The sequence below is a fragment of the Limulus polyphemus genome, unplaced genomic scaffold (genome assembly GCF_000517525.1).
Source record: "Limulus polyphemus unplaced genomic scaffold, Limulus_polyphemus-2.1.2 Scaffold98, whole genome shotgun sequence".
NCBI lineage: Eukaryota > Metazoa > Arthropoda > Merostomata > Xiphosura > Limulidae > Limulus > Limulus polyphemus.
This window is the reverse complement of record NW_013665708.1, coordinates 1,008,530-1,023,498: the sequence shown is the minus strand read 5'-3', so window position 1 is coordinate 1,023,498 and position 14,969 is coordinate 1,008,530. Positions and strand designations below refer to the sequence as shown.

Below are 14,969 nucleotides of genomic sequence, written 5' to 3'. Positions count from 1 at the left end.
ATACTGTTTATATTATCAAATCTAGCCCTTCATACATTGTACACAGGGTTTAATATACTTTGTAAAAACGTTTTGCTTATGCTGTTGTTGTGGAATGCCACCACTTTGGCGAACTGTATTTTACAGTCATGTATTTACTATGATTGTTACAAAATGTAGAATCACAGGACAACATTTCGAATAATATAGCATTTAATGTTCCTCATGGAAGAAGAAAAATCTCATTTAGCAGCGCATTTAAGACCTCAACTGATCCAGAAACAACATACAACGCTAATGCACACGTCACTAGTGGGTGAACTGTTGTTATAAAGAACTTTGGCTATAACACTAAACATATTTTTGAACATACAGTTCGTTTAAAAGTGAAATTTAGATTTTACAGGGAAAAAGAAAGACAGAATTTTGTAGTTGTACAATATAATAGCATTAGATTGAAATTAGGGGCTTTACTGAACCTGTTAGAATAATATAGTTTTTCCCCTGAAAACCGTGAAGTATTTTCTGTGGGGCCGTCGAAAATGGGCCGAAAACAAAAATGGAACTATGTTGAATTAAACAATGATACAGTATGTTGAAAGGATATGTTATTGTTTTTACTAAGGCACTGTTTTTCAGTCACAATATTAAAGTATTGTTTTTCAATCACAATATTAAAGTATTTGGGGGAGCGAGACTCGACAGAGTGCTGACTGATTGTATTCACACTTAAGCACCTATAACGTAACCGTAAGACAGGTTAGTCTACATTTGCTATACTTTTCATAAACTGTTAATAATAGTGGTAAAAGTAGGCCAGTACGGTGTACCACTATGAAATATTTGGAATTTTGTGTTTTTTCAATTACTAAAATGTCTAATACGACAAACAAAACAAATTTCCTGTTGTTTTGTTTGATAGATTTACAAACATACAAGTTAATAGAAAAAGTACTTAATATATATCATTAAATTTCATTAATAATTACTTTTTGAAATTGATAAATCACATTTTAAGTTATTGTAAACAGTAAATATTTATTAACCTTGTGAAATTAGTAAAGTAGAAATGATCATGAAACGAGTTTAAAAGGTAAAATTTGTAAGGTTTGAATTGTTACTGTTTTGAATTACTTTCCACCACTACTATAATATGATAAAAATATCTACTTACAAAGTCCGGTATTATTTATTTCTTTTTAGTGTAAAAAGGATTCCGGCAAAAAGTATAAGTTATTTCAATAAATACGTTTTACTCATCACACAACGTATAACACACATAACCCATGAAACACAGTTAGTTCACTAAGATGGAAACAACTTTTTGACAAATCATATTCACTAGCAGAGACCCGCAAACATTTGGTTAGTTCACTAAGATGGAAACAACTTTTTGACAAAACATTTCCGGTCAAATTAGTATCTTTATCGTAACAGTACTTCTTTAAATATAACATTTCTAGCACAATACAAACGAATTGTAATCGTCGACAACGAAATGTGCAAATCTACTTGTATATAAGCCGTACTTTATAAAACTTTAATTTATTTTAGGCCTATGTTCGATAAAGAGATAAATTAACACTGTAACCTGTGTAAGTTTTTTGTTTTTTGACTTTAGTTTAGTTAGGACTAAACTTTACTGTACTTAATACTATCGATAAATAAACTTATAATGTTATTCTACGACCTAACCTCAAACCTTTCTTAAAAACTTATTAAAGTTTTTAATATACTGTTGTACAAAATGGTTAGTAAAGTATATTTACATTCCCCTTTTGTTGTTACTTCTTGTTTCATACAGCAATTGTAGCAACTTGATCACTAAGCTTTACAGCTCTCTGCCGCAGGCAGACTGTTTGCCGTTGAGTGAAAAATGTGCATGTGCGATTTTTCTTGGGGAAACATTCTAGCTACACATGCTTGTGCAGCAGGTTCTCAGTCAGAAAGCATAACGGTCGTACATACAAACAAGCAGAATAATAGTACATATAATATAATGGGAATACTGCAATTTGGATATATTTTGAGAATACTGAAAATTGGAATATTTAAGTTCCTGGTTTTTTAAAAGTGGGGTGAGACTTTTTATAAGGGTTAATCTGCAGCCTGTTAGGATTCAAGACAAAATGTTGTAATCAAAAGGTTGAATCTGCATGGGTTACAATCAAGGGTTTCAAAGGTAAAATGTTTTTGATTGGCAGTTGTTACTGACCACATGATTAGGCAGAAAGGGGTCATTGAGAAATTGTATAATATTGTTATAAGCTACAGATACTGAGTACCTTAAAAGTATTGTGTATTTGCTATAGATTCTGTGATACTTTCTTGTGGCCCCACAGTTTGGGATCCCTTGGTTTGGATTAAAACATAGCCATTAACAGAGTACATATTTGGTTAGTTAACTTTACCCAAACCCTTGGCAGCTCAGAAATAAAACTGAGAACTTATAACACAAAAAATTGGGTTTCCATACCAACAGTGGGAAGAGTACAGATAGCCAATTGTGTATTTTTGTCCTTAACACAAACGAGCAAGGCCTTTTACAGGAATGTTTACTAATATGAATACCCATGCCTAGATGATAATAATTCTGTAAATATTGTAGACAGTCATGTTTAATGTATTAAAATATTGTATAGAATAAATTTTTCTTTATCTAACACAACAGTGTGTAATGTTTTGAAAGTTCTATTTTTGTAGTATAATTTTATTATCATTGCGAGAATTATTAACGTTTTATTGTAAGGCTTTCAGGTTTTTTGAAAGAAACTTATTAATACTCTTATTTGTCTCAAAGCCTATATACTCCCTATTATACATATATATAAACTGTCAGAAAAAGTGATGTTATAAAACACATTTTAAGTGTTATAGAAATATGTGTGTCTGTCTAATTATAGGCATGGTATCACCCTTATAGTCTGTTCTGAACAGAACATGCAGGGAAATATGGTACCACAATTAGTGGTTTGTTAGAACAATAACGCGATTTATCACGTCTGTCGAAGTTTCGACAGGTTCTTGATCAAGTGTAGACTTTATGACAAGGAAAGAATGGAACTCTTTGAGTTTGCCAGTACAGCAGAACGTTAGGGTGTGTCCACACAAAATTATGTAACACGGCACTGTGTCAGCAGTAGTGATTTTACACAGAAACTTTGTTTTTGCTTACTATAAAAAAAATAATACCCGAATCCAACAATAATCAAGTCAAGCCTTTAGCAGAAAATACCGATAAGGATTCTACATAACAAGGGCTGATCCAGGAATATATTTAAGGTGGTGACAGCTTAACGGGGCACGCTTTAAAAAAAAAAAGTTTTAAACTAACCGCACTGACTGATTCCAGAAATTACACTTTTTGTCTGTTTACTCTTTATTTCTCCTTGATATGTGTATGTTTTTGTTTTCTTTTACTTGTTCAGAAAAAATGGGTGGCTCAGCCTTTACATAAATCATATATTTCAAGCATTTTTTACTTACGAGCTTATCTAATTATATTTCAGCAATTGTTGGTTTCTTCAGTTCTTCTATTAGCAGTTACAGTAAACTTTTTTCTCAAATAACTTAGTGTACATAATATTATCATTATCAAGCCCCCCACACACATACACACGTGTCTTTATGTATATGTACATATATAATAGCGAACACATAAAACAACTACAAGTTAGCGATTAAATCAGCGCCACAAAACACTTATTAATATATACATAATTATCATTACCGCCGGCACAACTAATAAAAAAATACTAAAGGTACAATCATAAACTAAAAGAAGATACTGTAGTAATAGCACTAAAAAATGTGGGTATATCTTGTGTGATCATCATCTACGGAAAAACTCGTAAGAAAAAAAAAGAGTTATGACATTCAATGTCTATGACCTTTTTGATATTGGTAATAATACTGCGATTATTTAAGTATAAATAACTATAGAAGTTAGAATGACAACTGAATCGTCTCACACACATTCTGCTCTTTATCTACGATCTTTGTTAACAATAGCAGCCATTCCTTGGATAGGACACAAACATGGCCAGGCGTGGCCTATCAGTTAGTGGACTATAAATCTGAATGTTCATGATTCATGAATCATTGCTGAAATAATGCGTTCCACACTTTGAGACCGTAAGTATGCTGTAAAAGTGAAGGCCAAATACCACTATTCAGTCAGACAAAAGTAGCCCAAGAGCTGGAAGTGGGTGATATTGATTAACTACCCTTCCCTCTAGTTTAGCAGTTCAGAATTAGTGATGGCTATGCGCAGATAGCCAATTGTGGAGCCCCCAGTGGCACAGCGGCATGTCTGCGGACTTACAAAGCCAGAAACCGGGTTTCGATACCCGTGGTGGGCAGAGCACAGATAGCCCATTGTGTAGCTTTGTGCATAATTACAAACAAACCAATTGTGGGGTTTTATACGAACATTAAGGAACACCAAACATACCACTTGTTCAGGAGCAGCGCCCTCGTTATCAGAAATAATGAATATGCATACTTACTCCACCTTTTTGTACAAATAAAAGTATATGCTACAGCGTTGTGAACACCATAAGATCTTCCTTGAAAGGCGTGACTCATCATATTCAGGAAGTTGACTCATTGTTTGACTGCTTCTCAAGACAAACCAGTCTAGACATACTAATCCAGACAAACATATAAATCCCAGTTAAAAACCTGTTACAACAGTGCTTACTTAAGGCATTTGATGTTTATACAAATATGCGTTACCATACACTCTGTAGAAATCATTTTGAACACAAATGTATCTGATACCTGCTGAAGCAGATCAACGTACAGATTTTTTATTCCAACTTGTTTCTTTTGCCCATGTGCCGGTTGGTTTCTTAATCAGTGCGAGTACTCTCGCAAAAATATGTTTATTTCGTATATAGAGGGTAACTATAAAGTTACTTCATGCAGTCAGCTATTCACAAATGTTAGCACATATGATAAAATAATTGCGTATATGTACACATAAGAGTCGTGAGGGAACACATTCTTATAGTCTGCAGACTCTGACACGTAGTTGCAACCTTTAAACCGAAACAACCACATCAACTTATAAATAAATTTTCTTCTGAAATCGATGAGTAGCTGCAACGGAAGACAGAAACATATATATAATTATCAACACCACTTTACTGAAACGAAACGTATTTAGCAATTTGACGAATTGATTTAACTCATTTTCAGTGAACGTGATATACAGCTGCTCATAATGATACTCTCGATGGCCATATAATGTGGCGTTGAATTCTGTTCATAGATCAACAACCGTCTGTGTACAGTTGTGGTGCACCAAAACTTTCAGATAAATCCATAAACCAAAATTCACATGTGACAGATCTGGTAGTCAACCATGTATGTGAATTGGTCTCACTTCAGATAAAAATGAAATTAGGGTAGCGACTTTTATTGAAACTAACACTGTCAAATATAATTTACATATTATAGGCATTCTTACTGAGTTACTGGTGGCAGACTAGTGATATTATACAATATATACGTTTTTTAAAAAACTTTCTATGAATGAAAATTTAGGATCTCTAAAAAAATTATGCTGTTCTAGTACCATAGGAATTCCCTTACTTGAGGTTGTATTAATGTGTTCCCGCTTGCTCCCTCCCCACAAATCTAGGGGAATCAGCTACGCCACTGACGTGCACCGAATTACAAGGCAAAACTCAATATATTATTTGGGTTGGAAGAAAACAGTTCCGGCAGTCTTTCAATCTCGTAAGGAAACATCTTTAGTGTGTTGCATATGGTTTGTGGAGGTCTAGAGTAGACCTGGTAACATGATGGGTGCTGCATTCTCCTTGGGAATTGCCCTGTCCGTTGTCTGATAACTTTTGTTCTATTTCTGCAACAAATTTCACGGGAATAGGTGGTGTCCTAGCTGTGGTGCAACGACCACAGTACCTATTTTCTCACATTTATGGATGAGATTAAGCAAAGCTTTAGAGCTACTCGAGCCTTGACAAACACGTCTATGTCACGTAAAGCCACACTCATTGCTAGAGAAATAGTTCATAAGCGATATGTGATCATGGAAAGATATTATGGTTGAAGGAATTTCTGAAGGCACATCTGACACCTCTTTGTTCTGTAACTTTACAATCAGTGGACATAACATCAAAAGTGACACCGCATAGCCTGCATAATCTACATATCTTACGTTTGGGAGTTATAAGCAACGGAATGCATGAAGTAACGTAAGATTTTAGCCTATTCTCCACGAATTTCATCTTCTATTATGATATCGTACTCAACGTCCTGTTTTTTTAGTATTTTGTTTCTCTTTTTTTTTCTCCCTCCCCTTAAACAGTTTCAAAAACCATACTTTCATCAGACAAATATATTTGGCCAGGGTTTTTTTCTCGATCGTTTTCATGAAATCGCAACTTTTGATATACAGTGATCAACTTCTCAGCTGTAGTTTCTTGTTTTAGATTGCATGATTTCTCAAATGGATCAGTTCAGTTCAGAACACGATGTGGCTTAAAGGACAAACATAAGAATGACAACCACAGTAGATACATTACAAGAAGGGAAAAGGCCTGTCCATCTTGTTAACAGAGATAGAACCTCAGATTCCAAAACAGTGATGACATCCAACATGTTTTTTTTTTTTTGCAATCAATCTCTTTCTTCCTTTAAAAATAACTGTATAAGGATACTCACTGCTGATCATTATAAATGACGTCACATACTGAATGATTTTTTTTCATTACTCGGATCCTTCCTTGGTAGCGCAGATAAACTAGGCATACTTAACTATGAACTGGGGTTGATAACTTAATTATAACTTATTTTTTTTATATTGCCCTTTATCTGTTTCTCCTCAGCTTTGATGAGTAAGCTATTTTAGGCTTACTCATTTATATACTGTTAATGATGAAGAATTCCACTTTAATCTGCTTTTTTGTCTGTTTTAATATCTTGAAGATTCCTCTATCCTTCAAAATTTAAACAACCTGTGATCGATTTAAGTTTTCCTGACAATTAGACAATTACGTATTGACTTTTATAAGCTAGAAGCACCGTCTTCTAACTTGGGCAATCTTTTTCCTTGTTTTTGTTATTACTATACGGTTACAAAGAGAAAAAAAACACTCACCCGTTGGAAAAACTTCAAGCACAATCCATATTCTTTACACGTCATATATGATGATTTAAAGAACGTTGACGTAAGGTACGTGTACAAGTAAAGTGAGCAAGCAATAATGTATATTGTCTTCTTTGTCTTCCTGTATGTGTGAGCTCTGTATGTCGCAGCAGCATGAGAAACCAGACATAACTGACTGGATTTTCAAGGTTTTCTTTCGGTTAATGAACCAAAAGTCGAGGTTGTTTGTTGTTGAATATGTTGAAAACATAATTTGTATACATTAATAAATAAACGACGCAGACTTAAAAAGGTCTTTTTTTTTTACCATGTAATATGTTTTTGTGGTTTTCTTTTAAAATCACAAGTTTTCAAACTTTTTCAAATCGTATATAGTTGTATAGATTCTACAGTTTATGTATGTATGTATTTAGCTCTATTAACAGTACATGTTGATAGTTTATTGACGTTTACCAGTAGCTGTGATTAATCATATACAGTTTAATCAAAAGTGTTCTAACCGCTCCGTACAAACTTTTAATCGTGAACGGATTCTGTAAGGACATTTTTAGTTTAGGCATGTACAGAGCCTATACTGAGGGCAGTTTATGTTATTTATGAACTTATATGGCAGCGCAGCACAACTTACTCTTTCACAGCGCTGCGCCCCCAGACATATAACGTTAGAATCCGGGTTTCGATACCCGTGGTGGGCAGAGCACAGATAGCCCATTGTGTAGCTTTGTGCTTAATTACAAATACATTTCTGTATATAATTTTTTTTCACGTACAGATATGTATTGATAACGTATTTTAGTCGTGCACAAAACTATACCGACAGCACGTTTTTAACCGTACACACAGCTATATCGTATATATATATATATATATACAACTAGTTTAATTGTGTACAAAGCTGTATGTACAGCGCAGTTTAGTCCTGTACAGAGCTGTATTGACAGCATAGTTTAAGCATATGCGGATTAGATGGCATAAGATTGTGATGAATGACTCTGCAGACCTGTCACTGGAAGAATTAAGCAAAAAAGAACTTTCCAAATTCTATACACAAATATATCAGTTACAATAAATATCTCTATACATATCTCCACGTAAGCATGTTGATGTGAAGGTAAAGTAGTGTTTGTAGAAATATACACAGACTTTTCTCTACGTGAAAATAATTTTATTTGCGAGCTTTCGGCCCGATGAAGGCCCCGGTAAGAGGGTCAAAAGCTCGAAAATACAAGTATTTTAACGTAGAGAAAAGTCTGTGTATAATTCTACATATTAATTTACCTACTGTTACGTCTCTGGTCGTTAGTTTGTTAATTTTCCGTAAAAATTATTTCCGAAGAAACTTTAGCAATACAAGTCCTTTCTTCAATAAAACTAGTTTATTCTTTCTGAATACAACTTTGCAATACACTTAATTTCCACAGTCACGCTATAACAAACGCCATAATTCACAACGAACGACTCAAGCGCTCGACCCAACTGTCCGTATCTATCTCTGTCTGCAATTCAATTACCTTACATTGTTGCCGTCACTTCTTGCCCGTCTTGTATATACAAGAATACCGCAAATCTAGTAAACACTCGAGGATTCACGAACCTTCGAGAATATGACGTGTTACTAGGTCACGTGACCCCCGCTGTCGTAACACTACGTTATGAGTCTTAAACAATAAGTAAAGTTGTGCTCTGGTGCACCAGTTTCGTAACGGTTCACCGCTCAAGAATTAAGGAACACTTTTTGCTTTATCTTAGAGGCGATTGGGCAGACAAGTATATTTAATTTTGATGAAGTCAAGGCTAAATTGAAGGGAAATTTTCCGAAAGAAGGATTCCCATATTTCTCTTGAAAGAAGTTGCTATATTGTTTGCATCATTTAACCCTTTCGTTTCAAGTATAGGATATTATGCATGTATATTTTTTATTAAATAAGTGTTAAAATCACAAACTTCATCATATTTGAAACAATGAAATTTCATATAGATGACAAGATATTTATTATGCCTTTTTAAACACATATTTGATTTTATTTGTCAAATTATATTCTATAATACGCTAGAAACCACTGCATAACATATCCATTTACTACGCCGTAATGCAAACGTTGCGAAATACCTCATACTGTTAATAGTCAGTGTTGAAGTATTTACGAAAACTCAGTTAGGTTAGGACACTTTGTTGAAAGAAACGGTGGAATAAAAATCGTCTAAAGTATTAAAACTAGTGTAAATATATAGTAATTATCACAATCAATTTTACGCATACAACTTTTTTGTAGTGCACATATAATAATAATATATCTAATATCTGTTGACAAACACATAACGAAGACGGCAAAGTTACGTTCATAACGAGTACAAAAGTACGACATTTAGGCGTCTTTTTGATCCTTCTATGAATCAAATAACAAAACATATGATACTGTATACAAAAACGTTACTTGTTAAAAGAAAATTATTTCAGTAAACCAAAAAAACACGCTGAGAAACAAATTAAGTGAATCTATCACATTTATATGGCTTACAAATAACAGAAGACCATAACTAAATGCCAATAAAAAGTAAAAATGAACTTTAAAACTCACTAACTCAACTTCATGATTTTTCTTTCTTGTGAACTTACGAGAAAAATTAAATTCCGCGGCAAATAAGTTACGAAAAAGAAAATAATCCCAAGTTTCAGACAATATACACACACACAAATATATATATATACGACTACCACACCCTTAGAAAATGAAATTTACGTTAAAAATCACGCAAAGGGTTGAGACTTAGAGTACTTTACATTACAATTTTAAATGTATAAGAAAAATAGTCCCACAGATGTATCAAATCTACTTATTGCAGGCTTTGTATCGTCTGCTGACAAGTTTTCTCTGCGCGGGCGGGAAATTTATTTCAACTATCGGAATATAAATTATTCCCAGAGAGAGGAGGGAGAAGACCGAAGTGAACCTGAACCTCTCAGGTCGTGCACAACGACCAAATATCGATAAAGCTTCGCATTCCTCCCAGGTCCTGACAAAAGGATGTAAAATCCGATCCAGAGTTCCAACACGAGGCTAAAATCGACCATTAGGGCTAAAATCAAACTGGTGTATTTACGTGTTTTACACTCTACTTATTCAATAAGGGGTTAAGTTTCTATTTCTTTTTATTTCATCTAAAACAAATATTAATAAAACTTATTACAAAACAAAATTTAAAACCTCAACATCTCAGTTATAATTATATTTTTGGAGGAAATTCGTTCGAATGATTTTTAAATTTGATGCCACACAATTTCTTCAGGCAACACCCAGAATGTGCAGGCTGGAAAGGGTTAAACTATGAAACAAAGATTTGAAAAGTTTGTCCGTTGTATGATAACTTACCATTATGTAGCTCGTATCCCCAATCAGATTGCATTGAGAATATTGCAGTATTTTTCTCAGTTGAAGATTGAACGAGGTCAGAAACTCGCTTTAAGTTTAAGCCTTTTCAGCTAATAGGCCTGACGTTCTAGTGTCTCAGGAAAAGAACAACTTGTTTTTTTTTATATCCATGGCACTGCTGGCGCATGCTCTGTAAGTGTAGAACTCTTATTCGCTGTCACAGTGCACGATGAATGCTTATATGTACCATCCGTCCCAGTAAATACAGTATATATATATATATATATATATGAGAATTGATATAATAAACAGTCATCCAAGTTTGAAAGAACATTAGTTTATTCTGGAACCATAAAAAGCACTGGCAAAATACGAGTGGAGATAATACATTGTGGTTTAGCCTTTTGCATAACGCTGAGAAGCTATGAGCTTACATTGTATGTTGACGAGAGCGGCAATCCTGATTTGCGTGATTGCAGACTAATCCTGCAATTCGCCAGTACTTCTGAGTTTAATTCAAGTAAAATAAATTAAAATAACAACAACAAAACAATTTGGTGTTAAAATAATTCAATAATTTACTAACACTATAAAAGCGAATCCTCTGTTGTAAGTTGCGAACTACACAGTCTGACACTCAACTTTAGGCCATGTACGTTTTCAAATCTATATATAAAGACAAAATGTGTGTTTAAATTCGATGACGAAAAACCCACTTTGAGACTAATAATGCTTGGAGACAGCTTGAATGGGTAATGAAGAAAAACTTTAATATAAATTTAACATAACAGCAAATGTACAACGTTTCGACAAGGTAATGACAAAACCTTTTCGAAACGCTGTACATTTGCTGTTATGTTAAACTTACATTAAAGTTTTTCTTTATTACCCATTCAAACCGTCTCCAAGCATTAAAATGTGTGTTTGTTTGCACCCTAACTACTCCGAGCCTATTAGGCCAATCTCGACCAAAACTTGTATGTAAACACTATGGGGAATGTTCTAAAGGGTCAAAATTGAACTTAACTTATTTTGTAAAGCATGTTGATTAGTTACCCCCAGCCTATTGAGTCAATCTCAAACAATCTTGGCAGGTTGACGCTTTAGACAATGTTGAATATTCTAAAGGGGTTCGAGGTCAAAGTATGAAAGTTGTTGGATTGCTTCTCAAACAACCATGTTTTTCTCATGTAGGGTGTTCAAAGGTGGGATAACCTCAAAATCTTTATTTGTTCGTAGATGGAAAGCAAACTGCAAATGTTGTTTATGAAGAAGTTTTGTTATAATTTTAAAATGTTGAGATAAAATGTATGTTCAAGTTATTACTTTGAAAATATGATTGCTGTTAAACTTACATTGTCTTAATTAAGTTTAAACATGCCCCATCAGTTGACGGGTATTTCAGCTTGTATATTGATATCCGTAAAAAGGTATATCGACTGGTTTCGATGCACATCCTGAAACAGAAAACGTCTGTTACTCGATATCGTCCAAACGATTCGACGGACATAATGATGTGATATAATATATGCATCAAAAATTCTCTACTTGTAGAAAATTAGCATAATGTGTGTTATTTCATTTAATAAATGTACTTGTATATATAAAGTCAGAGTGTTGTCAGTACGTATAAACATATGCTAACCATTCCTATACAAATGTACACTGCGATGGACACAGCAGCTAGCTCAATGTGGCTCTGTACTGAAACAACAACAAAAAAAACTTGCTCTCCAATAGCTCAGCGGTAAGTCAGAAGGCTTATAACGTTAAAAACTGATACCCGAGATTGAGCAGCACAGACAGCTCACTGTGTAGCTTTGCGCTTAACAACAAACAAGCGTACATCTTTAAGATCAGTGCTGCGTTTCATTTTATAATAATAGTAATCAAAAGTATACGATACTTGTTATGCGTATGATCTACATTTTTATAACAAAGTATAGTTTATAGTACGTGAGTAGGTGAAAATTAGGCTATTTTAACGTATAAAAACCAGTATACAGTTGTGTGCTGAACAGTGTAACAGAGGTTACAAGGCATTATTCTTTACACATTTTTATATTTACCGTGAGCTGACTTATCAGTTATATCTTTTTGTTCACAAACGTTCTCTGCAGATAAACTAAACATGGGTTTGAGAGGTTCAGAAACAACGAATACATGTATTCACGGTTCGTGACTGGTTATCCCCCCCTCAATAAAAAATAAAAATAGCTCTTTTGCTTCTATAATATGTATATATTTCAATGCTGTTGTGTTTCGTATTTGTATCTAAAACACTTTTCATTGAAAACGTAACATTGCATACGAACTTAATATGCACTTTATCGTACAGTTCGCCCGCTTCAAGCAAACATTTTAATAAATGTAGTAAACAAACAGTTGGTGATTTAAGAGAATCACTTTTAACTTGTACCCGTTTTGAAACTGTAAAGAAAAAGAAAAATGACTTTTATGAAAAATATTTCGTTAAAAATTTTGAAGTTCTTTGAAACAATAAATTGATCATTAAATTAAAGAGGAAATAAACTAAGTTTAAAGGAACTATAAACTTTAGTACAGGAAGAAAACTCAAGAGGATTTAATTTTATAACGTGAGTAGCCAAGGGGTAGGCGGTGGATGTGTTGAGTAGCTGCCCTTCAATTAGTTTATCACTTCAAAATTTGGGACGGTTAGCGTAGATATCACTCGAGTTGCTTTGCACAAAAACCAAAAGAAACAAACAATAAGCTTATATATAATAATACATATAACCTTTGTTTAAAAACTCGTAAGCAAGACAGCGAAATTCAGTTACACGAGTACAAAATTACGACATTTAGCAAACCTTGTTTGTCCGCCAAAGGATCAAATTACAAAACAAAAGATACCGTATACAAAAAAAATAACTGTAAAGACAGTTACTTCGGTAAAACAAATAAACACACAGAGAAACATATTAAGTTAATTTATTACCCTTACATTGCTAACAAATAAAAAAAAAAAACATAACTATAAGCCAGTAAAAAGAAAAATCAACCTAGAAACTAATTAGCTCAATTTCATGGTTTTTCTTTCTTGTATACTTGCAACAGGAAGGAAGGAAGATCTACGGAAAATATATTACGAGAAAGAAAATAATCTCATGTGACATGTATATATATATACGATTTAGACATCTTTAGAAACAAGAAATTTATAAACAAAAACATGCAGAGAATTACGTTTTACAAATCTTGACGTCACAACTTTAAACTTTTATTATTTTTAAAACATTATAGGAAGAAAATAGTTCCACAACTGTATTAAGTCTACGCATTGCAGGCTTTGTATCGTCTGCTGACAAGTTTCTGTGCGAGGTCGGAACTTTATATATTTTCATTATACGAATATAAAAATCGACAATTAGGGCTAAAGTTTCGATTTTTTTTCATTATCTTGTGTAAAAGAAACTTAAATAATATTAATATCAATAGAAAATTTAAAATGTCAACATTTCAGATGTAATTTCATTTTTTGAGGAAATTTATTTGGATACATCACAGTTAAGTTTTCGAAGTTGATGTCACACATTTTCATAGGCTGAAAAGGGTTAAACTGTCAGACAATGATTTGAGAATATTGTACTTTGTATGCTAACTTACCATTGTGTGACTCGTATCCCCAGTCAGATAGCATCGGGAATATTGCGATATGTTTCTCAACAGGCACTTGAACAAAGTCAGTAATTATCTTTAACTTTCAAGACCCTTAGCCTAACGCCCTATGTTTCGAGGGAAGATCTGACGTGTTTGTTTATATCTATGCCAATACTGGCGCACGCTCTGTAAGCGCAGAACTCTTATTCGATAACATAGTGCGTGAATAATAAGTGTTGAACTCTTATTCGCTGTTACAGTGAGCGAAGAATAACTTAAATATATCAATCGTCCCGATCAATAGGAAACAATATATCTGAGACTTGACATAACAAATAGATACCCAACTTTGAAAAAACAACAACACCAGTTTATTCTGGAGCTATACAAAGAAGTGGCATAATATATCAGTGGAGGTAATTCATACTTTCTGATAAAAAAGATGTATACCGGCTGGTTACATACACACCCTGAAACATAATATCTATGTTCCTCGATATCAACCAAACGATGAATAAAAAAGTTTATATTTAGATATTTATGAAATTGGTATGTTACGCGTAAAATGATGGACGTGAACTTTTGAGAACAACTGTCACGAAGTTTCTGAACTCTTACACAAACACAGAGCTATACAGACCAGTTATCTAACTGAGAAAAGTAAACTTGAACTTTAGTGAGTTGCTTTGCAATTTTTCCAGAACATATTCAAAATTCAAAACTCTTCAAATATTTTACAGCCTCAGAAAAATCTTAAGACTTTTATAGGTTTTTCAGGTAGTGGACATTCTGACTGGTCGTGAAATATATACTCGTATATATATTTAATGTAGTGTTTGTGGGTAAAATATCTCTAAAGA

The 14,969-nt window shown here is 33.5% G+C and overlaps 1 protein-coding gene across 2 annotated transcripts in view; it reads right to left on the bottom strand.

Annotated features, from left to right (window-relative positions):
• Positions 1–14,252, bottom strand: part of LOC106469758 (carbonic anhydrase 2-like) — a 27,088-nt gene extending 12,836 nt beyond the window's left edge. Inside the window, exon 1 of one of the 2 annotated variants that reach the window (XM_013930276.2) lies at positions 14,116–14,252. In XM_013930276.2, the coding sequence (XP_013785730.1) occupies positions 14,116–14,149 (34 nt within the window). In that variant the 5' untranslated portion in view covers positions 14,150–14,252. Of the gene's footprint in view, positions 1–10,488; positions 10,644–14,115 lie in introns of those variants that run through there. The other variant, XM_013930271.2, reaches the window with a different exon arrangement.
• Positions 14,253–14,969: the final 717 nt, after the last annotated feature.